Source organism: Chiroxiphia lanceolata, chromosome 10, assembly GCF_009829145.1.
Source record: "Chiroxiphia lanceolata isolate bChiLan1 chromosome 10, bChiLan1.pri, whole genome shotgun sequence".
NCBI lineage: Eukaryota > Metazoa > Chordata > Aves > Passeriformes > Pipridae > Chiroxiphia > Chiroxiphia lanceolata.
Window position 1 is genome coordinate 7,725,884 of NC_045646.1, and position 24,745 is coordinate 7,750,628.

At 39.9% G+C, this 24,745-nt stretch overlaps 1 protein-coding gene and 2 long non-coding RNA genes across 5 annotated transcripts in view; 2 read left to right on the forward strand and 1 right to left on the reverse strand.

Moving 5' to 3' along the window:
• The window catches only part of LOC116791498, a 54,646-nt gene extending 44,441 nt beyond the window's left edge, over positions 1–10,205 (forward strand). Inside the window, exon 3 of the long non-coding RNA XR_004358764.1 lies at positions 9,617–10,205. This is a non-coding gene — a long non-coding RNA (uncharacterized LOC116791498). The remainder of the gene's footprint in view (positions 1–9,616) is intronic.
• LOC116791499 lies at positions 1,611–10,746 on the reverse strand. 2 transcript variants are annotated; one of them, XR_004358766.1, is made up of 4 exons: positions 9,632–10,746; positions 6,693–6,923; positions 6,541–6,581; positions 1,611–3,869 (listed from the first exon to the last, which is right to left on the reverse strand). It is a non-coding gene; the product is annotated as an uncharacterized LOC116791499 (long non-coding RNA). The 2 variants fall into 2 exon arrangements; XR_004358765.1 differs by having other exon boundaries at positions 6,541–6,923.
• A 1,251-nt stretch (positions 10,747–11,997) lies between these two features.
• The window catches only part of FXR1 (FMR1 autosomal homolog 1), a 32,932-nt gene continuing 20,184 nt past the window's right edge, over positions 11,998–24,745 (forward strand). For both annotated transcript variants that reach the window (XM_032697287.1, XM_032697288.1), the window contains exons 1-3: positions 11,998–12,128; positions 21,595–21,647; positions 24,419–24,512. In XM_032697287.1, coding sequence (XP_032553178.1) covers positions 12,078–12,128; positions 21,595–21,647; positions 24,419–24,512 — 198 coding nt within the window. In that variant the 5' untranslated portion in view covers positions 11,998–12,077. The remainder of the gene's footprint in view (positions 12,129–21,594; positions 21,648–24,418; positions 24,513–24,745) is intronic.

The window sequence follows — 24,745 nt, forward strand, 5'->3', positions numbered from 1 at the left end:
CATAAGCCTTATTATAGGCATCTTTCTGTCTGGCACCTGCAAGATTTTCCTCCAGTAGTTTCTCTCAATGCTGCAAACATCAGTAATAGCAATGACTGATTCAGCAACGTATACCTTGAACTTCTCTTAAAAGGTTACATGTCAAAATGTCACCAGACTGTGTTAGCAGTGTTCAGAAAATGGAGAGTATCAAAGTAAGATTGGGTATTTGGTTTATGGTATTTCTACTCTGATAAGTGGATAGGCAGATATATGGGGGGTTTTTTGGTAAAAAAGTTAACACTTTCTTTATGTTCAATCTTATCTGCTGCCTTCTAACTGCATTTCACTCCAACTAATTTTTCAAGACCCAACCAGGTGAGAGAGTGAGAGAGCAATTTTTTCCACTTTTTTTTTGTCCTGTCAACAGCATTATTTACTGCACATCATGTACACAAATGTATTGAATGAAGCTCAATAGATGATACAAGTTGAATTTTGAAAGACAGAGGCCTTGACTAACTGGAAGTAAAAGCATAAAACATGGATGCACATGATGAAACACTGGAAACACAAGCTCTAACTACAGTTTCAACTCCAAAGTTATGGAATTAGGTCTTAGATTGCAAGTTTTCTAAACCCGGTGGCATAAAAAAACCTATCCCTTTCTTTTAAAGAGATTGAATTTTGTGCAGAATCATTGACAGACAGTGGTAAGACATCTACTCTGCAGAGAATAATATGTAGAAAATCAAGTATGAAGTGTAATCTCATTATCAAAAAGAAGACAAAGCTTTGATGTCAACAGGAGTCCTTCTGTGGACTTTGATATAGAATTAATTTCTGTAATCTTAATTATTTTGCCTCTGTCTTACTAACTATACGGCACCACGAAATAGTGTTTCCCTCAGAGAGAGAAAACAGTTTGGGGATTTTCTTTTCTTTCTTTTTCAATTTTGTTTTGGTTTCAGTGGGAGTATTTGTTGTTGGCTGAGTTGCTGAGAAAGAAGTTAAGTGCCTCTGTCCTGAGAGACAGGAGAGTATGTGTGTGTCTTGTAAGAGAGATGCTGGTGGTATATTGGCCTCATGATGGATGCACAGAATTGAAGAGTGATAATTCATTCGAAATCCCTACTTGTAATATTTTGATGTATTATGACAATATAATCTTGTGTGTTAATAACAGATTATAATATGTATATTTATGGGGCAGTATTTAGCCAGATGACATTCGCTTATGTAAATTCTACTACCTGTGTTTGGAACTGATAGTGGCTGTTATTTAATAGTGCTCCAAAAAGCATGCTGTAACTTCAGACTAAGGTGAGAATGTGGGTTTACAGAACTCTCTCCATGTTTATTTATCTCCTCCTCTCTCCCTCTTCCAGAGGATTTCTAGAAAAATATATTTCATCCAAGAACTCCAGTGTTCTAATTTGGTGATAATAATTTCATTTAGTTGTGTGCCCCTTTTTACAGTCTCGATTTAATGTGCCATTTTCTTCTGCCACACAGAACAGGGATGAGTGAGCAAGAACCAAAACTTTTCTGAAAACAGAAAGAAAAGCTTTATTATATGAAGCTTCAACAGAAAAGCAAGAGTGACAGGATTTCCATACAACTGAAAGATTATCTTCTTTAAATATGTAACTCATGTTTGCTCTTCATGGGTAGATTGTTAGACTGTATGTTCAGTTCTCTCAAGAGGCATTTAGGACTTCAAATACAGTAATAAATTAATTTGCAAGATAGAGACAATAATGAAAGATTCGATTTCAAACCAGCGACGTGAAACTTTTGTGGAATTCTCAAACATTAAAAAGCAGAAATGACAGCCTTATTTACTGGCATAAATGAACCCACCAATGAAATAAAATACAAGATTGACAGCATTAGGAAGAGCGGCTCCTTTTTTTTTATCTACAAAGAGATGTGACTTACAACAGTGTTATTGCCAGTTTTCCTCCGCCTCACTTGGCCACCCCACTCCCCCGAGAGGCCAATGACAACAAAGCGAGGGCAGATTAGAGACCTGGTGTATGCAGGTCTTGCTTTTCCTGAGATAACTAAGGTTACTCTGGGCAGCAAGGACGTGATGAGTTGACACCCATCATCTCAGAAAGGAAACCATTAGTTTACTCAGAGGCCAGTACAGAGCTACCAGATGGGAACAGTTTTCTGTCACTGTCTATCAAGGCTGGAGCACAGCTCTCCAGCCTTCTGTGACATCAATTTTATGCTGAGAGCACAGCAGTCTCAAAAAACACTGAAGAGCCATTTACTTGTAAAGTATAAGAAACATCTGTCAGTGGCTAAAAGTGTTAAAGAAATGCTTAACTGTACATTGAGTTGGCAGATTCTTAGGTTCAGACTACAGGAAAAACATTAGCAGTGAAAGTCCACAAGATTTATCCTAATTTATCAGATTACTTCCTCAGAAAGTCTCCTTTTGAACTGCTCTTCAACAGAAGAACAAATGTGTAGACTTCAATGCTTAATAAAGCTAAAAGCTTCTCCCTGGGGTAATTGAAATTTTTCTATCAAAGGGTAGATAGACCTGGTTGCAGCTGCAACAAAGAAGAAACATATAAAGCCAAGTGGAAAGCAGTTAGACAGCATTGGAGGTGTAGGACCATTGAACATGGTCTTGCTAATTGGAATCTATAGCACAGGACATTCAACTACATGCTGGGCAAATGACCCTGAAAGTTTCAAGTCTATCTAGTATAAAAAAAAAGTTCAGATGTAAAAATAATCATAGGAATGATGGATTCTGTATCCTTGAATGGGCATAACCAACCAGAGATCTGGGTAACTGGCAAATTTCTTTTTTAAATAAGGCCCTTTGAGTCCCATATATGCATCTACTTTCACAAGCATTTCAAAACCCATCTTCTAATAATTTCACACAGAGCTTTCAGAGCCGCAATGTTCAAAAGAATGAAAGTAATGAAACACAGCAAAGTTTTACATTTTTATTTCTGTACTTTGGGAAAATTCCTATTGAAGACAGAAGGCAGTTCAAATTGGAATTGCTTTACTGCCAACAAAAATGTGTGACTCTTGATCTAATGAAAAATTAGAGAGATTGAAAAGCAGAAGTAGACTTAGGAAGGATTTCAGCTACAGCAGGATGCAGCCCTTATTGCATTTGTAGTTCAAACTGTGATCTCTAAGGAGATCTAAATTGCTCCAGAGTGTGGAATTTAGGGTATTTGACACTTTATTTTCTCAGAGGAACAAGTATGGGGAGCTAAGACACCAGGTTTTATTGTCATGCATTTAGAAAGAATATTTTAATTTGAAATAAAATGTTGTTTAATGATGAAAATGTTAAAGTCCTAAAATCCTTGTCATGTGAATTAAAAGTTGTTCAAAATGGTGTCACGAAATGGAAATTGTGACTTTTTTTTTAAGTTTCCAATCTTGTAAACTGATTTGGATAAGCATATTTTTATTTTATACAGAAAAAGCTGCTGTGTTTGTGATTGTTACTGGTATGCATGGGCTCGCTGGCTCAAAATCTCAACAGTAGTTCCCACATGCTCTGTACCTTTGTGAGCACTAAAGTATTTCTGGGAAGTGAAACAGCGGCAACAGAAAAAGCTGGAATTATACCTTTACTTCACACTGTGCTAACACAAAAAGATGTCAGAAGAAGGGACCTACAAACACTATGTCTCTGCTTGTTTGGTGTCCCCCAGAGGCAAAGGACCCTACTGAAACAAGGGGTATCTTAGCTTGGGTGCAATGCTACGTTCCAGGGCTGTGCTGCTTCCCATGCAAATCCTGCCTCATGCAGAGCTTATTCCAGTATGTGATGTAGCATTGACTGGGTGGTACAGACGTGCTCACACAGTCCAGACAGTAAAAGAATTGCAATCAAATTCCTGGTCCAGGATGGGGGGGGAAAAAAAAAAAAAAAAAATTAACTTTGGATCCCAAATACCAGGAAACATTATATAAGAGATAAATTAGTCTATATTGTTGATGTCTTCAACCATCTCTTCTTCCATTCCTTTTTAGTGAGAAAAAGCATGTGAATATCACAGGTGACCATCATGTATTTTCATGTATTCCCCGGAACTGTTTTCTCTCTTGCTTTTCCTCATTTAGCACTTATTTTATCTATCTTCCTCTCTTACCTCATCTTTTTCATTCATCAAATCTTTCTTTATCAAAGCCTTAATTTTTAACTTTTCTTCCACTGCCGTTTGAACTTTTCTTTCTTCTGTTGTTCTTTTCCCACTTGACTTTGCTCTTGTTATCATTTGTCTCCTCCTTGTTCCTATTTCTTTTCCTGCATATTTCATCCATTTGCACCAATCCTCCTCAACCCCTCCTTTTGACAGCTCTAATGTAGCTGGTTTCTGGCAATTAGCCACTTCTTTACCATTGTCTAAAGAAGCATTTTAAACCTTGAACAGAGGGGCTCCTTTCCAAAGTACCAATTCATTCCAGCAGGAAAAGTCCAGGGCTGGAGATATAACTCCCCTGTGCCAGGACAGAACAAGCAGGCACGCAAGGTTGTGGAAAGAGTAGGTTAAAGCAATCTCAGCTTTTAGGGCTTAGATGATGAGTCTTATGGCAACAAATCACTGGTGAAATCATGTGCTGCAGTGTCTAACATGCCAGCAGCCTACAGCATTTGGCATCAGGGGATCAAACAACCAAAAAAAAGGAAATGGAATTATGCCAAAGACATGACGTCCTGAGCACTCGTGCAAGAATGTTACTGATTAGACCAAAAGGATGGTCAGTTTTGATGCATTTATCAGAACTGTCTATTTTATCACCAAAGTAGCTTAATGAGCTCCCTTTTTCATCCCAACAGACTGGCAGCCTGGGAAAATGCTATGCTATTAATAGAACAGTATTTTTAGAAAGATGGAAAAAAGAAAAAGGCAAGAGTCCAGATTTTATCCCACCCTCTACAATGGCATCTGTGATACAGCTGGAACACACGTACCAGAGGAAGGTCATCTCAGTTGAGAGAGCAATCACAAAACCCACAGGAAACATGTTTGAGCTTCTCTGTAACTCATTTCACTGGAATACTGGCTGTCCTATATTGGCTCATCATATCCAACAGCAGAGCTGGGTTTGAAGGAATGTAGATTTGTATGAGTTACTAGCTACATCTTGAAATTGTCAAAATATGAATGTTTAATCCCATAATCTGAGTATTAGTATTTAAATCAGTGCCTATAAGGTTCCCTTGATTTGTTGAAGGAGTTGAATGCAATCCATTTTGGGAGAAACTGATGTTGAGATCCTGCCATTGACATATCAACATTCTTAGTACTTTGTCTAAGTAAAATGCTTTTCTTTGCTCCTAGGACACCAGGAGTCTGTATTTATCTGCAATTTCTGTATATATACACATAATAAGAATACATACAACAAATACATAAATATGTAATTTATATATACATATAATATATATCTGTTGCTCTAGGGGTGGGACTTTTCAGAGAAACCAGAAAATACATACACACAGAATGCTTTACATTATTGTTCTGCCAACAAATTTGAAGAAAACTTTCTTCTCAACTCCTTCCTTTTTTGAAGAGCACAGATTAAACAAACTATTTAAAGACATTCTTATATTTCTTCAAGTCAGATGCTAAATAAAACTCTTGCCTAAGTAATTTGCTGTATTGGGGCCCTCAAAAAGTAAAGTGTGGCAAGACAGAAACCTGCTTTTGGAACTCTTGACAGCAGAGTGCCTTGAGCTGACAACTGATCTCTTTTTGAAATGAATTATTTTGTGCTTTAGATTATATCAGGTAATCCTTTAGGAACACAAATGACCTTTTCAGTTTGTTTGCTTAGAGTCTCACCCAGATGAATTGCTAACTTCCTGCACCTGTGAGTTCCCTCCTCGCTCTTCCATACTGCATTTCTTCATTTGGATTGGTGTGCATCCCTCTGCTACTCCTGATACACCTTTGTTTAAGTGCTACTGTTTCATATTTTGATGTCTTGTGGTACTAAATTCCTATAGCTCTGATCATGTATTTACAGTAGCAACGTGCCCACTCTCCACTGTCTCTCACAAATTTTGCTCAGGACTTCATTACCTTTCTTTAACAGTAGGCCCTGATTTCAAGAAATGAATTCTAATGCTCAGAACCAGCTATTAAACATGCACATTTTGATGACTGCAGGAGGTAGCTAGTAACTCATACCACATACATCTACATTAGCTGAAATCCTGCTCTGGTCTAGTCCAACACTAGAAATGCAGATATCTCTCTACACGATCCTGACACTAAAAGTTGGTCCAAAAGTTTCAAGTCAAAACAAAGGTACCCTGAAAATCAATACAGGACCAAAATTGGATCAGCAACAAATTAAAACACTACTTTCCATTCCTGTCTTCCACTGAAAGTATTCAGAAGACGGAAATTATTAATTTGGGTTTGTGTGGATAACAAGAGTGATAGGAAGGATATAACTCTTAACACTTGGAGGTGAGAACTTTTAGGCTTGCCCATCTAAAGCTAATGGTATGGCAGGTTTCCACACACCATTACATCACCATGACTGCAGACTCACCACTGAGATCCCTCTGGTGCTCCATGCACTTCTCATCCTGGCTTGGAACAAAGTCAAGCACAAGGTTAGATTTTTCAGGTCAGCTGCATCCACACCAGCATTCAAAGGAGGTAGATGTAAAGTGATAACGAATATTAGCAAACCAAGCCAACCCCACGAAAAGTTGGATTGTGAATGGATGAGTTTCCACCCATTGCATAAAGTCCATTAACCAGCAGCATTCTCGTCGGAGTTCATTAAAATTTCAGAGAAATGATTTTGCAGTTTCTTCCTGGTGCCAGGATGAATGCTGAGTTTACAGCAGGCACTGTCTAGTGCTTCTTGTTGCTCTTAGAATGACACCAAACTTTTCATTTTATTTTGCTTATTTTTCTGTGCTGCTACTGACAAAAATGGGAACACCAGTCAAGCAAAGGTAAGACAGAAGTTCATCCAGTGGGAAAAAAAAGGGTTCATATGTTGTCATTGAGCATGAAATTACTTCCACATAGTAGTTTGTTGCCTGGATGTATATTTTTCTTTTGCTGAATATGTACATTATCTTGTAGACTTTGAACAAATGAAATCTGAATAATATTGCTCATCATTACTTCAGCATAAATACAGACTAGTCAAAACCAATTTTCTTTTAATATCTTTTCTTGGTGTCTTCCTTATATAATTTATTTAGCTCAGTGACTTTTTCTTTTTTAGACTGCAGTAACAGGAAGTAGAAAATAATAGTAAACACCTACTGCATTCTGTGGATTCTTAACACTTAACACTTCTAAACTTAGAAGGTTTTTAACCCTATAACTTCAAATCATTTCAAGTTCATTGTGTCCAAACAGATCAATGTGAGTGCTATCAGCTGTAATACACAAAAAATAAATTTGCTCCAAAGATTTTTCCCTTTCAGTATAGGTGCAAATAACCACAAAAGTTCATTTACAATCAGAGGAACTCTTATGATTTATTGGTTCTCTGATTTCCTTACCAGACAGAGGGTTTGAAACTGCACTGCACAAAAATGTTTTTACATACTCTCACTTAGCAACACCTTTTGTGGGTCCTATTTTCAGAAGTGGTGTCTGCTTACAGTACTTGCAGATGTGGTTGGGCATGGAATATGTGGTTCAGTGAACCTCTAGACAAATATTCATTCATTGGTAAACGTCAGGAATGCAGCTGTGAAAGGCTGATGAAAAATAGGATGAAAAATTGTAGAGATTCTTCTTCAGTTCAATATTCCAGTAGTGCAAAAATCACAGTGAAGGACAGACCAAAACAAACCACAAGATTTCCTATAGGAGTTTTCTTTCCATTTTACTACAAACTACAGGCTCTTTACATGGCCCAGCAAGACAATTGGTATCAAGGCCATATGTCTTTCTATCAGTGTTGTACACTGGATATACTGGAGGTGATTTTACGAGTTTCATAAACTTCCTTCTCCCACCCAAGTACAACTTGTGGAACAAAGAAAACACATATAAATGAGTAAACTCTATACACCTGGAAACAGGTAATTTTTCAAAAGAACTTCTCCAAGACTTTTTCTGAGTCGTAATGTAGTTTTGTCATTTGGTAAGACATGAGGTCAATATGATCTTATCTCATAGTATTTTTCAAATATCCATCTGTGTTGCTTGTCTCCAGTGAGAATTAGGGATGCACAGCAATTTACAGAAGGTTTTGGTGCTGCCTGTTGCCTAAGCTTCTGCTAAGGTTGGAAGTCTCTGGCTGTCTCTCATAGGCATCAGCCTTCTGCCAAAATTTCCGAATGAGCAAAGGAACCAAAATGGTTTTTACCCACTTAAAGGCAAAACTAGATTAATTTTTTATGCTTATTTATTTTTTATGGCATAAGTGTGTCAGCATTTCCCTTCACTGAATGGAATGTAAGACCCAGGTTGTTACATTGTGTTTGTAAGTAAAGGCATAACTCTGAATTTAATTGACTTTGATTTTTGCCTTTTTTTTTTTTTACAAAATGTGCTAAGAAAGGCTGCTTCTGGGTTTTCATTTTACTGAAAGGTAGAATATATGCTCAGTAAAACACAGCAATGGTCCTTGTTTTGGCATCAGAAAAGACACTAAACTTAATTGGCAGCAAAGTAACAAATAGTTCAAAACTACAAAATTTTTTTCAAACAGAAACTCTCAGCCTACTAGTAGTGTAAGAGGGCTACCAATTTCTGCATCTTTTCATAACTAAATATAATCTTATTTTAAGAGATAACTATTCTAAGCAGTTATCTTGTTGATTTCATAGTTGTCCAAGTCCCTGAAAATGGCTAAAATTTGTCAGCTTTTGGGTGAGATGAACATTTAACGGAGTGTGATGTCAGAAGGTCCCAGAATGACAATTCCATTCTGACCCTCAGCTACACAGCTGACAACATTTCCACGAATTCATTTGCGTATGAACTGGAGCAAACTCAGTATTGATTTCAAAGTTGCTAGTGATAGGAATCTAGAGGCCTTTATATTTTTTTGTTCCACCTGGGTACTTGTAGATTGTAGGAAAAAAAAATAATTCTTTCAATATATTAAAACTCTGCTATGATACTGTTTTACGGTGAGTTACATTTTCAATCCTTTGTTTTATGGCTTTTTCCTGAACACTCTCCAGCATATCCACATGCTACTTGAATTTTAGACAAGGCATTTGGAAGGATGGGAGTATGAGTTGGTTGTTTATTTGCAGAGGTCAATACTTTCAAAGTTTTCTATCTTGAAAATATTGTTTATATTGCTCATGATATGTCACCATCATAAGTGCTTTTTCCATCCTAAAAGTAGGCAGGCTTTATTAACTTTCATTAATTAATTTTGAAGGGCTGTTCCTGAAACTTCCTCAACCTCCCATTCTAAAGTCCCACTTCCAAGTTTATTAATGGTCAGTCTATACCTATTTGGGAGTCTTTTTACTAGTCATGTTTTCAGTCTTTTATAGCCTCAGTCTCTCACTGATCATTATCCCCTTTGTGCGCCTTGATGTATTTGAAGACAACAATCTTAATCCCTCCATGTTTAATCCTCCACCCTTCACTTTGCTCACTCAAATAAGCAAACCTTTTTCTGCTTTTTCCAGCCAACAAAAGGATACCGAATCCTGTTATTTCCTGTTTACTGTCCTGCTGGCACCTTCAAGCTTGCTGTCCCTCCTGAGCTGTGGAAGTTTCAGCAGACAACAGAAGGTGGTTCAACCAGATTTACCCAGAGCATCTCTCCGACCAGAACGGCTCTAGGAAATGGAGGTGGCAGTTTCACGTTTCAAAATGAAACCAAAAAAAGTCACCTTACCATGTCTTACGAAAAAAGTTGTAAGTAGCTACTATCAGAGTTCCTGAAGATGAATAAAGATCCTCCCTTTTCTTATTTCCTTAAATACTTAGAGTAATTCAATTTAGTAGTTACTTCTAATTTATATTAAGTGAAAACTAAACTTAACACAGATTGATCCTCTACATTCTGGTTGATGTGCTGCAAACTATTACAGACAACCTACTAACAGCCCTCTTCTACCCCCATTTCACCCAGGCATAGCAATGGTCTCAATATTAACATGTAAACAACCCTGCCACTTAACCACTATCATCCACACTCTTCCAGAAAAACAAATTTTATCAGGCAAATTCAGATGCAGATTGCATTGGCTCAAGCCAGTTCTCCTTATCATTAATGACCAGAACTGTCTCCCAGTTCTGCAAATGTGGACCCAGGCACCTCATGCAGTTCTGGAGTGATTGCTTTTATCTGTGTCCTGTTTTCACTCCTGAGGACAGCAGCAGCTCATGTGTAGTTTATTTATGCTTTTTTTCTTTTTAAACCCCAGACACCGTTTTTTAGTTGTTGACATTAAGACTCTGTGTCTTGGTAGCTAAATAAACGAACCTCAGGCTATTCAGTCTTAGAGTGATGAAAATTTTTGTCAGCACAACTGTTTGCTTCATATTATCAGGTTCCATACTTATCCTGGGAAGTCCTGAGTGGCCTCTGCCAACAGGAAAGGGGGCACCTACCGTATTGAAGAAGGCATCTCTTCTCCATGCATGGCCTAGGCACCACGGACAGAATAAATTGTGGGTAATTTATAAAGGTTTAAACAATATTTAGAAAAATATGTACCCTCCAACAGTCACATGGAATAAATATTATTCAGGAATGAGAATATTCATGGGTACAACATGGGAAAAAAATTCCATGATGTTGGTTGAACATGTATTTTCCACATCAGAATCATAGAAATGTTAAGGTTGGAAAAGACCTCTGGGATCATCAGGTCCAACCCAGTGCTGTACTGTTCACCACTAAACCACATCCCCAAGTGTCACAGCCACATGTTCTTTGACCATTTTGAGCATTGTGCCTCCCTATTCACTAGCCACATTTCTCAACACTTTTGGGCCTGTATTACCCGAAATTCTCACCCCTCTGACAGACATGATTACAGCTAGCACAAAAGCTACAGTGGGAGAATAACATGGAGAAACTAAAAATGAAAACATTTGATGGGTAGAATATTATCATGTATCCCTGGTCATTTGGGGGTGATGTCCAACAGGAAAGATCAGCAGAAAGGGCATTTGAAAGTGTCATTATTGAAATGGCCTTCAACTGAGATGGGAGATTCAGATCAGATATTAGAAAAAAACCACTGTTTCGGTTGTCAGGCATTGGAATGGTTTGCCCAGGGAGGTGGTGGATTCTCCATCCCTGGAGATGTTTAAGAGGCATCTGGATCTGCTGCTGGGTGATGTGGTTCAGGGGTTTAGGGGTTACAATGGCAGTGCTGGGGTGGTGGTTGGACTTGACGGTCTCAAAGAACTCTTCCCACCTTGATGATTCCGTGATTCTATATTTAAACCTATTGCAAAAACATATGCATTTTGGCAGAGGCCCAGGCCGTTCATCAGGCTCTGCATGACTAAGCTTATGTGAGCATCCAGCTCACAGCACAATTCATGTCCGAGTGTGTTGCGAGGGCCATCGACTAGCACAGGCATTTTATATTTTTTATTTTTCCTGGGGAAGGCAGGCAGGCAGGACAGCCCACACCGTGTGTGAGCAGGGCGGGGCAGGGCAGGGCAAGGCGGGCACTCCCGGGGGCTCCGGCACAGGGACGTCGGGCACCATCTGGGCACGCCCGGTGCCGGAGGCAGCTCGGGAGCCGAAGGCGTCCCCTCAGGCCCGGCCTTTTGAACGGCCGTTCGTTAAACAAGAGCAGCCCCGCTCTGCATTGTCAGCGCAGCGCCGGCCGCCGCTGCCGCCCCCTTCACGCGGCCGCTCCCGCGGGGGATCCCGCGCTCTCCCCTCAGCGCCGGCGGGCGGGGAGGTAACGGCGGGGAGCCCTTCCCGGGAACCCTTTCCCGCAGGGAACGCCCCGCTCCGCCGGCAGCGGGGAGCCCGTCCCGCAGGGCCCGCCCCAGTGAGGCGCGGGAGGAGCCGGGGGACGGCCCCGGCGGGCTGGGGGCGGAGGGGGCGGGCGGCGCTCGCTCCCCCCGCGGTGACAGTTTCTAGAAGCTCGTCCCGGCGTCCTTTGCGGCCCCAACATGGAGGAGCTGACGGTGGAAGTGCGCGGCTCCAACGGGGCCTTCTACAAGGTACCGGCGGCGGGGGCGGCGCGGGGGGCTCCGCGCCCGGCGGGGCCGGGGCCGAGGGGCCGCGGGGGAGGGCGCGGGCAGCGGGGAGGGTGCGGGGGGCGCGGGGCCGGGGGCGGCGGGGATGGAGCGGGGCGGAGGCGGGGGGCGGCGGTGACGAGGCTGGCGAGGGCTGCGCTCAGGGGAGGGTCGTGTGGTGGGAAGGTAGAGCCGCCGGCGGGGCCGGGGGGAAGCAGATGCGCGGCGGGGGGGATTCCCCGGGCCTTCATTTTGGGGAGGGTGGGTGGGTGTGGGGGGTGTGATTTTTCAAGATGTAGGGGGTTTTGGGTGGGATGGGGCGAGCCGGGACGGTAATAATGATTTTTAAAATATTTAAAATAATTGTTTCTGAGATTCCGAGTTTATTTATGCCATCAGAAATCTTCCTTCACCATCACCCTCCCTGGAATGTCAGGATGGTACAGGATCAATGCAGAATACTCTCAGCTGTTGCCTGTCAGTCATTTTCCCTTAAGCCTGGCTTCAGATGTTTAAGAATCCCAGCTCTTTTTATGGCAATAGCCTCCTGTCTTCCTTTCGAGAAGGGCTGATTCCAGCCGGTATTGTGAGCAGGCAGCGTGGCTGTGTTCTGGGAGGATTTAATCTCAGGACTCTCTTTAGCTATTGTGCCCAACCACATGCACAGCCAGTGTTGCACTGGGGGGCGTGGGGTTGTCCTTTTTCTTTTTTTTCCCCCTCTGAATTTCCTGTGTGCAGCTGTGGATTTGGCTTGGAAGTCATGTGGTAATTTTACAGTATGTGCAGGCAGTTGGTTTTAAGGAATCGTAACCAGCTGACTTCAGGAGTTAGTTTTTTCAGCTGGCCATGACAAATGGGAGATACTCTTATGGGGAAAGAATGCAGTGGGGTAACCTGCATCCCCTTGGTAGGGAACCCTCTGAAATTTTTTACTAAAATCAGTAGATAATAAATTTTCTAAATCAGATACATTTTTTGTCGAACTCAAAGTAACAAACATAGAAACCCACATTAGAATCATTTGTATCTGGAACAGGATGCTCCTAAATAGAATTAATTTTTTTTCACCCCCCCCCGCTGCCCCTTAGGAAGTCCAGAATTTGGAAGCGCTCTTCTTAGCTTTCCATTTTCTACCTTGTGATCTTGGATGAGTTTACAAACCATGGATTAGTTGTTTCTTCTGCTTAAGAGGAATGTGAAACTCACGGGAGTATGAGCAGGTGTGCTGAATTCTTTGACTGAAGGGGTATGTGTGCACAGAATTTATTACAATAAGCCTGATGTAAAATCTGCAACGATGACATCTCTTCCTAAGTCAGTGAGAATTGTCAGACTTGAATTAGCACCATCGTGTGTTTTAGCCATATGAACACTAACTAACAAAAGCAGTTTTAATTAAAAATGGCAGAATGGCTTTGAGATCAATGAAATGAGGATTGAGTCCAGTGGTGGCATCTTCATGGTGGATGAAGGCAGGTTAGAGTGATTGGATGTGCCATGATCAAAGCCTCAATTCAGTCATCCACTGTCAATGTGGAGGGGAAGAAAAACCACAAAAACCAAAAAAGACAAACCAAATAGACCAAAGAAACACAATTTTAAAAGATTATTCTTGTGAGCTACATGCAGTGCAATATGTCAGTGACTCCATTTTGTGAGTCTTACAGTTGAAGTAGGCAGAGGTTCTGCAGTATTTTGGAACTAGGTAACACTCCTAGACACTTGCTGTTTAAAGTTTCTGAAGCAAAGGAGCGAGGTGTGTCAGTCACATTTAGGAAGCAATTATCATATTGTGTGCAAGATAATGAGAAGAGACTCATGTCTGAGCCACATGACATTGTATCGATGGTGGCAAAAGTTTTCTGAAGAGAAAAGCAGAATTTGTAAGATGGGATGAAATTTGAGGTTTGCCCTTAGAACAGTCTGAATTCAGAGTCATTAGCATGACATACCTCCAGGTACATGAGATGAGAAAGATTGCACTGTGCCAACAGAGATAAAAACCAAAATAATTATGTAAACAGTAACATGAGAGTTTAGGTTTTTTTAATGGGTTGTTACTATGGTCTGCAACTTGGCTGTAGTGGAACACATGTAGTGTTTAAATCTGTTGGAGCATTATAGTGGGTTTTCAATACTTATTGGAGGTACGACCATGGTAAATGATACTCTACATAGATTCTTTTGTTCCTCTAATAACTGCTCTTCAGTTTTAAGGGGGAATTCTTTGTACCTATTGGAAGAATATATATTGTATGTATGCATTATGAACATATATGGATACACTATGGTTGCTATAAATTAGTACAGAAAATTAAGTTCTTTATTAAAATACATGAAAACTCAAAATACTTTTCATGATGCAAGAATCAGTGGACAGCAGCTGTGGTTGTGGTAGATCCCAAGGTACCCTTTTAAGTTTTTGTACAAGAGAAAGCATAATTGTGATCTAATTTTAAACTCCTGTTTCTAAATAACCAAACTAATTTATGCTTTCTTTTTTTTTTTCATTGCTTTACATAATTGTTGTAATCTGGAAAACAGGACAGCATTTACCTTGTGTTTTATCCCAAGTTCTCAACCACTACACAGCAGAGCCGGTGTTCAACCACTTCCTGCAGTTCAGAAGACTTTGAGTGTATCATAATATTGAGCATCCATTGTCTTTGGAGAACAGATGGCACTGATGGGACTTGAAGTAGTGACGGACTTGGGAAAAATGAGGAGGTTTGTGCTATGGAACAGAGGGGAGAACAGACAGGGTTGCTGAAGTCTCCTAGTTAAGGGGTTGCATATGTTTGAGGTGCAGTGAAGGCGTTCTGAGAGCAGAACAGTTGATGGTTTTTAGGTGAGGGCTAGATGGCAGGTTAGTTTTTGTCTTTGGGATGTTAGAGTAGACTTTTTTCATATGTGAAATGGCCAAAAATATCTGGATTTCTTTGGCCTGTGAATGAGTCAAAGAGAGTGGAAGCTGAATACTCCCAGCCTCCTCTTGGCCTGACTGCAGTGTTGGCAGGATGATGTCTCTGTGTTATTAAGATCATGAAGTAGTTCACAGACTCACAGAGGGTTGAGGCTGGCAGAGACTGTGGGAATTCATCTGGTCCACACCCCTGCTCAAGCAGGGCCACCTAGAGCCAGTTGCCCATGTCCAGATAGCTTTTGAATATCGCAGAGGATAGAGAGTCTACAACCTCCCAAACACTGCTCAGTCACTCTCATGGTAAAAAAAAAGAGTTTCCTAACATTCATACAGAAATTTCTATGTTCCAGTTTGTGCCCATTGCCTCTGGACCTGCCAGTTGTAAAGGGCTCTTGGAAGAACAAGGCTAAAGCTTCTGTTTTACACAGTATCTCCATCAGCCTGTGTGTGCTCACTTGAATGCAAATCAGAGCCCTGGGGATGCACTTTGTTCATGAGGACAGATGTCAGCTGCTGTGAAATAGGTTGGGCCTTACAGTAAGATCCAAGGTACATCGATTGAACACCAAATCACTTCCTCTACTTAAGTGTTTCAGTAGCATCTGAATAACTCTGAAAGATCCCTTGCATTCTTCCTTGTAGGGACTTGAATGTACTAGAACATGGTGTTACATGCTCTTCTGTTCTTTCAGTTCTACAGTAGTAGCTATTTAGAATATATAAGGGCATAGAATAAATAAAGACATGAATGGAACTCGGCCTTTAATTTACAGGTTCTGAAGTGCTTCCTTGTTGTTCTGTTCCTGTTTCAAGAGGTGCAGTTGTTCTGCTAATAGGACTAAGCAAAGTGCTGGTAGCAGGAGTTGGCACTGGCCTCAAGGTTGAGACTAGCCAAAATATGACTAAGGGGAAAAAGTGATGAATGAAAAGTACACACCATTTCTCCACATGTAGAGTCAAAGCACGATGAGCAATTCTGTGGGAGAAAGAGTTTATGCATCAATAAAAATATAATTATTTTTTAATTTTTCTTACAGTTTTTAATTAGTGGCTTTGAAAACAACTTGAGTTATTTTGAGTGGCTTTTAGCTTGATGGCTATTAAACTAGGAACTTGTCATTAGGAGTGTAGCTTACACAGTTATTCACACACAAGTATTGTACCAGGGAACTTGGTAACTTGAATGACCTTTGGCTTTTTCTTTGAAGGTCTCAACTGTGTTATAATGGTCAGCATTTTTAATTACATCTAACCCTATATCTGTATGGGTGGGAAATTTCAGACATTTTAAAGGTGCTAGTGGTCTCTTGAAAGTTGTGGAGTCCTGCAAGAAGTAGCTGTAGTCGTTGTTGCTTTTGACAAGCCATTTGCTCGAGCCTTTTAGGGAGATGCCAGAGGTAGTGCTTATTGATTGCTGAGGTACCTGATCAGTGGAGGGTGTCTTCTGGAAGTTTTGCCCTTTGGGAATATGCTTATGAAGAAAGCAGTATAAGCAATGAGTCATTTAGACTTCCATGAATAAGCCTAAACCGGGGGATTCAGTGCTGAGGTTCTTGCATAACTGTCAGAAGGATCCTTGAATTTACATGTTGTAATAATTGTGATTATGAATGGAAATAAGTAGTAATGTCATAAATGAAACTAAAATGGATATGATAGTATTTTTCTTACCTAATGCCTGTTTGTAATGTTTGTTCTGCAGCAAACTACAGCTGCTTGCTTTTATCAATTCCTTGTATAAGCAGGTGCAGCTAATCACTCCTAATGAAAATAATACTTCACCAAGTTCATTCTTTCCTGTCAAGTGATTTGATTATTTACAAGTTTCTTGCATTTGCTTTGATTTATTTTCTTTTTTTTTCCTTGGGGGCTCAGCATGAAATGCATCCCTCAGTAATAATTATTTCATGTATTTCATTATTTCATGAAACAGTTATGTATCAGTGTTAGAAATACGAAGGGTTCTTGCATCTGAAAAGGAGGGAAAGGCTTGGTAACTGATATAGGCTGCTTGACCTTTATGTCACTGGTTCAGAAGCAGTCCGTGGTACCAGATGCTCAAGTGTTTGCTGTTTGGAATTGAGTCAGCAGTGGGTAAAGTGATATTAATATGGTTTTTAGTGTGCAGGTATGTGGGACTGAAAAACCAGCACAGTGGTTGTCCCTGGAAAGAAAGTTTGCAGCTAAACTAACAGCACCTCATTTTTAGATTCAGCTACCCTACTTGGGGGTCAGATAAACTTAAGAAAGCAGGATGCAGAGGGAACTTAGATTGCATATGCCTGTTTTACACATTTTGTGACTTTGTCTGGAACTGGATTTAAAAACAAGTTGTGTATGTGTATATATGTGTGTGTGTATATATATATATACACAGACACAGAGACATACAGTTCACTGTAAGGGCACTGCAGTAAGTCTTGATCCGTTTATGTTATCAGCAGATCCTAATCCTAAATCCATGAGCAAAATGCAGGTAAAAGGGAAAGAGTGTGTCTGTTATGGAATGAAGTCTCAGCTGTAGTGATTTTGGTGGCAAATGATCCGTTCTCAGTTCCCTGCCCTGTTCACCCGGCCCTCAGTCCGGCCCTGTGTTAGATTTGCCCGATCTCTGATCCCGTCCTTTCCAGGTGCTGGTGTTGGGAGCCCAGCTCCTGCCAAGTGAGTGGCAGAGACAGGTCTGAACCCAAGTGCCTGTGGAGCCAAAGGACATTAATAGCTGGAGTACAGTACAGTCTCCTGCCTCCTGAGTGAGCAGGGCATACATGGACTGTCAGAGATCCTGCTCCCAGTGCGCGGAATGACTGACACTAATATCTGCACGGGCCAAATCAGGGGTTTGGCAAGATGAAGTCATGCCAATTTTTCTTCCTTTCTTGCCCTCCACAGTTTTGTCGGTGGTGTAAAACACACACAAAGGTTATATGTAAGCTTACTTGCTAATAGTACAATTCCTCACTATGTGTTTTGATGCCACTGTGTTTACTGATTGTATGTTTGGTGCCCTGTTGTTAGCTCTGCCTCATTCCTCTGTTTGGAATGAAGATACATGGAGTGATATGTTAGGAACATAGGACTCTTCAGACTTAGATGCTGGCATTTTCTGTCTTAGGCAACACTGCTAAATTAAATTTCAGTAATGGAGCACCTTGTTCATTTGAGCAGAGGTTAAGGTGATGTATCATTACTTAATTTAGTAGAGAATGTTTTTGATACAATATCAGACATGAGTAGTGCAAATCTATTTATATAGGCTACCTCACTGATAAAGAACTCCTTCAAAACTCTCTAGTTGAAAAGCAGGATATTTACTTCTCTTTTTTATGTGCACCACACCCTTTCTGAAGAAATCCTTGTGAATTTATGGGATTTACTCTAAACTTTTGATGTAAAAACATCTGGTTTGTATTGTGAAATATCTTAGTGTCATGGGTTTTTTTGTAAAACCTTTTTTTTTTTTTAATTAAATAATCCTAGGCTCTTGGAACACTTCTTTTAAAACTACACTGAATCTCATCCCAACATGCATGAAATCTATTTCTCTTTTTTATCTTGAAGTTGTAAGTGACAGCTGATAATGTGTATAGTCTGGATTGTAGGTAGGAAAGAATATGCAGGAATTTTTACTTTAAGCAAATGTTCTGATGATCGTTTTGGCATCTTTCTTGGCCATAATGGAATAATTTCTTAGAAAGCTGTATTTAAAACTTGTGTTGAATTCTCATTATTTCTAGTTACAAATGAACCATACAGTCTCTAATACCTCAGAGACTGCTCTGCTTCAGTTCCCATAAATGTGATCTCATCCCCACAGCTGTAACAAAATTGATAAGAATTGTACTTGGGATTTTTGACATTTATGTTACTCCTTCACTGTTAGTTCTGTGTTCATCTGATCAGATTTTTTTCAGGCATCACAACAATATAATTATTTAATGATTATGTAATTTTATTTAATACTTTACACATGTGCATTTGTGACCTGAAGTGCATACTTCATAAATGCTATACTTGATTTTGAGTATTTCTGATATGTAAATAGTAGGGAGTGAAAGAGTTTGGGAATGCCAGCTGAAAAAGCTGTTCAGGTAATTCCAAGGCAGTTCCTGCCCACGTGTCTGCCATGAGTCTGCATTATATTCTCCTGTGGGAGGGGAGAGCAGCGCGCACGCTTTGAACGGAAAGACTTCCCTCTGCAGAGGGCTTCCTGAAACCCACATGGGGTTGTAAAATGCACAGACTCTTTGTTGGAATTTGTACTTTAGATTTTGTTAAAAAGTGCCCAGTGCTCCTGTTTGTGCAGCTGACGTTTGTGCAGTGTCAGCTGCTGGTCTGCTGAGAGCCATATCTCTGCACTACTGTTCCACTTTGGCTCTGGCGTTCTTCAGTGGGGCTGAGCTTGTAAGGTGACTGTGAATACTGAACCTGTTTGTGCCTTACACAGGAAAGCCACACTTCACCTGGCAATGGGCTCATTGTCTGAAATTGTTTGATTAGTTTTTTGCACTTCTTTTGTGTTATTAATGAAATCTGTAGATAATGGATTGAGGACTTCCTAAACTCTACAGAGCATAAGTTCTGAATGTTTTTCAGATGTTTTATGGTACCTAATTGATTTTGAAATTGTGTTTTTTAACAAAGGAAAAAACTGAATTCAGATCTGCAGAAAAAATTTTTAGCTACTATAGGCTCACCTTAGAAACTAAATACATATTGAGTACTGTGAGAACACAAAGTAACATAAATAAGAGATCAGGTTTAGCTATGAATTAAAGCAGCATAAAGAGGCAAAGACAACTTTGAATCACAGTCTCTTGGAATGCAGATAAATGGATGCTAATCTCTCTCTGTAAATACTGCTTTCTGTTGATAAGTTGTCATGTAATGGAATGCTAGACAGTCGTTGGTTTGCAGTGCTGTGACTTGGGTGTTTTGCCCCTGAATAGAGTTTGGATGAATTGCAGTAGAATAACTGTTATTTCCTGCACTTTATGCCTTGTTAATTTGTCCCCATGTGGAGGCTTGTTTAAAGGGGACATTTGGTAGCATAAATTTGGTAGAAGTTCTACTTTTCCTCTGTTGCTGGCTTACGCACATTTTGGGCAGTAATATTTTGTGTGCTCTTTGCATTCTTAAACAGACAGAGCTCTGTATTCCCATCCAGTTGACCTGTCCAGAGACTCCCTGAAACTGAAAGTCCCTGATTATGGCTGTATTTTATTATCAACTGTTTCAGTTACTTACCTTTCCAAGAAGGAGATTTACCTTCCTTCCCTTGTTGTGGCAGGATGGCCTTTGAGAGGGTTTATTTTATTAGGAGCACTCTGGGTGGTTGAGCAGGATGATTTCTAGTGACCTGCTTTGTTCAGGGTTACCAGTGTGCTTTCTGCTAGAACCAGTCTTTTGTGTTGCTGACAGATGGGTTTGAGGGAAGCTCAGGGGGCAGAAAAGCAGGTTTTGAGCAAAAGCCTTCACAGCATTGCCCGAGCAGAGCTCAGGTAAAAGGAGATTTGTTTTTATAGGCCCTTTGCAGCCCAGCTGTCAGTGTGGGCTCCTTTACTGTCCGTCATTACATGGAGGGATCTCCTGTGTCAAAATTTATCTTTCCCTGAGCTGACACATAATACCTCTGTGGGCTGGTTGCTCCTTGCACAGCTGATATGTTCTTCGTCCTCCTCAGCTGGCAGTTTCTTAAGTGGATATAATCCATTCAGCAGATTTCCTGGAACTTCTCTTAACATAGCTGTGCAGCTCTCTTACTCCTTTAAAACTGCAGGGTCCTGCTTGACCACCTCTGTTTGGGCAAATACCAGGCTGTAGCAAAAGCAGGAGTAGTGTTCTTTTATCATTTTTTTAATTATTATTTTTTTCAGCATGCCTGCCTGCCTTAATCAAGAAATTAGGAACTTAATTTTACGTTTTTGACATAACCAGTGCCCCCTAAATATAAGCACAAAAACCTGAAATACTGTATTCTCTTTGTTTTCCTGAGAGGTCCTGCAGGCATTTGGCCTCATACAGTCCCCAATTTAGTACCTGAAAGATGATACCATAACTAGCTCTGTGGCAGCCTCAATTGCCAAATTTGATCCAAACTTGCTGCAATAGTGTTCTGAGGGACAGTTGTTTGGGATTCAGTTTTGTGTTGAGAAGAACACCTATGAAGCAAATAGTGCTGTGCACAGCTTTTTGACTAACTCCCCTTGCCTGGATTTGTCTCGTTGTGTTCCTGTAAAAACACTTGTGCACGCCTGTGGATAAAACAGAACTTATTATGGTGAGTTCAGTTGTAAATGTGCTGGTCAGATTTAAGCACTCATTGGAAGCAATCCCTGTGCTCTCTATGTCTTGGAACAGCCTGCTAAGGATATCAGCAACCTTGTGGAACAGTGGGACTGTGTCTTGAATCTTTCCTAAATTGGAACCTTAGTGTTAGTGATGGTCTTGGCTCACTTTCAGGCTGTATTGAAATTGCTGCCTTACGTTGATTTCACATGCATTCTTCTAACAAACATGTTTTTGTTTTAGGGATTTATCAAAGATGTTCATGAGGACTCCCTCACAGTTGTATTTGAAAACAAGTAAGTATTTTATTTTAAAAATAATAATTTGAAAACTTGATTGTTATTTCAGTTTTGTGCTTTTGCTGTTGGTTTTTTGTTTGATTGTTTTTCCATTAAGAAGAAGTAGATTTCATTAGAAAGGTGTAGTTCTAGGAGGACAGGCTCATTGTTCTGTTCAGCTTCCATGAACTGACTTCTTGAATCTCTGTATCAGAATTCAGCTCATCAGTTACACAGTCCTGTCCATTCTCTGGTATCTTTAGTGATGCCCAAAGATGTGACAGCCAGATTTAATTAAAATAAGAATGAGTGGTGCAGGTTTGATACTCTTGCACGAAAGCAGATGAAAAACACTGAAGTATTTAAATAAGCAATTCTGTGTATGTCTAATCTGAGGAATAATGATCAGTATTCTCAACCAGAGAAAAACAGAAATGTCCTTACGGTGATTCTTTTTTAACTATTAGGAAAACAGATACATTTATATATCCAGTCAAAAGACCTATTGCTTTTGAGTAGAAAAGCGTGCAAATCTGGAAGCAAATCTTGAAAAAGAATTATCCATGAGGCCCTCTTCATTTAACATATAAACACAGCGGTGCTGCTGGGGACTTGTAGGGGCAAGCCAAGGATAATCCATGGGATGGTAAAGTACAAATGGGCACCTGTTTGTTCAGTGTTCAGACTGATAACACCATGGATTACCTGGGAGATTCCAGTGCCAATTCAAAATATTCTGTGAGCTACATCCTCTTTCCTGTTTCCCTTCCAGTTACTAGGTGGAGATCCTATAAAATGTGTCAGCTTTTGATGTAAAAATTGTTACTAAACTCTGCCAGCTCTAACCTGTAGATTAGTCTTTGAGCCTTTCTTCAAGAAAGATTGCTGATAATAAAGGTAATGCTAGGGAGTGTGCAAGTATGTCTTTATAAACAATGTTTATAATCCTGGTTACATAATCCCAGGGTGTGGGATGTCTGTATGTCTGGGTATACATATATACATGTGTGTAAAAAGAAATCCTGGGGGGGGGAAAAAGTAATCCTGGGATTTACTCTGTGAAGTCCAATCTTTGTTTCCTTTTAACCTGTTTTCTAGTCCTTCTTTTATGAAAAGAGTTGAAAGATGACTTGGCAACTGTAATTTGTACTAGCACTGAGGTGGTTATGGAAGCTGTTACCGTCTCCTGGGTTTTCATACTCCACCGCAAAACCAACAAATGAAGAGAAATTGGGTCCTTTGTCCTATCCATGGTCTGAGGAGATGTGACAAATCTTCAATTTCGTATTCAACATCCGTATTAGTTTTTAAAGAAAAGCAATTACTTTACTTTCAAAGTATTTACTTTTGTGTCAGAAACCAGATAAACTAAAAGAAGTGCCAGTGGTTCACAGCAGGGGTGTAATTGTTAGCAAACACATTTCTGCTATTTAGTATCCATGTTATCCCTGTGTTTTACAGAAGGCCTGGCAGCAGCAGCCATGTTCCAAAAAGGATGGGCTACAACATATGTGTAGGGTGTTCTGTTGCCTAATGAGGAAGTGTGTTCACAGTTCTAGTCACTTTACTGTGTGATGTAAACCTGGTCAGTTCTTATGCTTTTTACTGAGTTCATAAGAGCTTTAGTAGAAGTGAAGTTGGCAAGAGTGTCCTGTCCTCTCACTGTTGTGATAGTGATCATCACTAACTAAATAAACACATCTATTCTGCAATAGGCAGTCTAAACCGTCACTTGCATTTTCTGCCATTGTTAGCCAACCTTTATCTACAGTTATTGTAAGGTTCCCAAAGTTAGGTGTACTAGCACAGACTGCTAATGATGAGTTTGTGGCCACAGCAATACTTAATTAAGAGATATTTGGGGAGAGTAAGAAAGCAAAGAATGAATGCAGAAGTTTCAGGAACTGGAAACTTTTATTAGTGTATAAGATAGAAAATTGGATCTTGAGGTGCAGTTTCATAGAGGCTCATTGGAGTTTGAAGCAGCCAAAGCCTTCAGTTAGGTTTCTACCTGAAAGAGTGAGGAACAGCTGATGGTATTCTATAGATTTACAGAGTAGAAGGAAAAGGAATTTCAGGAAAAAAAGGTATGAATTGCTCCAGTAATCTTCATAAAATGCACTGAAAATACACACTTCTACGAGTAAAATGCTTTGTAGAGCCAACCATAATAAAATAAATATCCTTTCTGTACAAGAAGGTAAAATTTAATTTTATATACTGAGAAATGATTGGTATTAATAAGCAGATATGAAGATATGTTTTGATTTGAATCCGTTTGCCAGACATTGGAGAGTGTCAGCAAGTTTGCAGGTAGAAATATAAAGTTTTGTTAAAGATCAGAGTCAGATTTTCCTGTAAAATTTAAAACTTTGGTGGTAAGAAGTTGAAATGTTTAATATGAGGTATAGAAATGGATGAACCCCGTGGTTGCTTGGTGGACTGCAAAGCAGAGCTTACATCTGTATAAAGGCTCTATGACTTTAACAGTAGAAATGTTAAGTACATCATCTGATAATCTTTCCTTGGGGTTTTGTGAAAGCCATTAGTGAGGCCAGTCAAGTTTAATTTTTCAGTTAATTTAAAAATATTGTCATTAAGTATCTTCCCAGATATACTTTTGTCTTGGCATGATTGTTTTGTTCCTTTGCTTATAAGGTTTGCTTTCTAGCAACAAGAAAACAGAATTGCTTGTATGGAAAAAATGAGTTGAGTTAAAACTCAGAGTTCTAACATTAAAATGAAGAAAATAGTAGAAAAATAATATTTAATGCCTCTTCAACTTTCAGTTGGCAACCAGAGCGCCAGGTGCCCTTTAATGAAGTCAGATTACCACCACCCCCTGACATCAAGAAAGAAATTGGTGAAGGAGATGAGGTGGAGGTGAGTGTATTCTCATGACCTGTCCTGAGTTGTAACTGGTTGTCCATTCAAGGCAATATGATGATTGTAAGTGCCTGACCAAGGTGAAGGTGTGAAAGTCTCTAGAAGTGATTTATTAAAATTTTAGTGAAGCTGTGACATTTCAGTTTTTCCACAAAACTACCGATGGAAGCTTTTCAAAGTCTAAAACTTAAAAGAGCTGAGAAGGTTTTAATTCTGGAACAATTTCATTT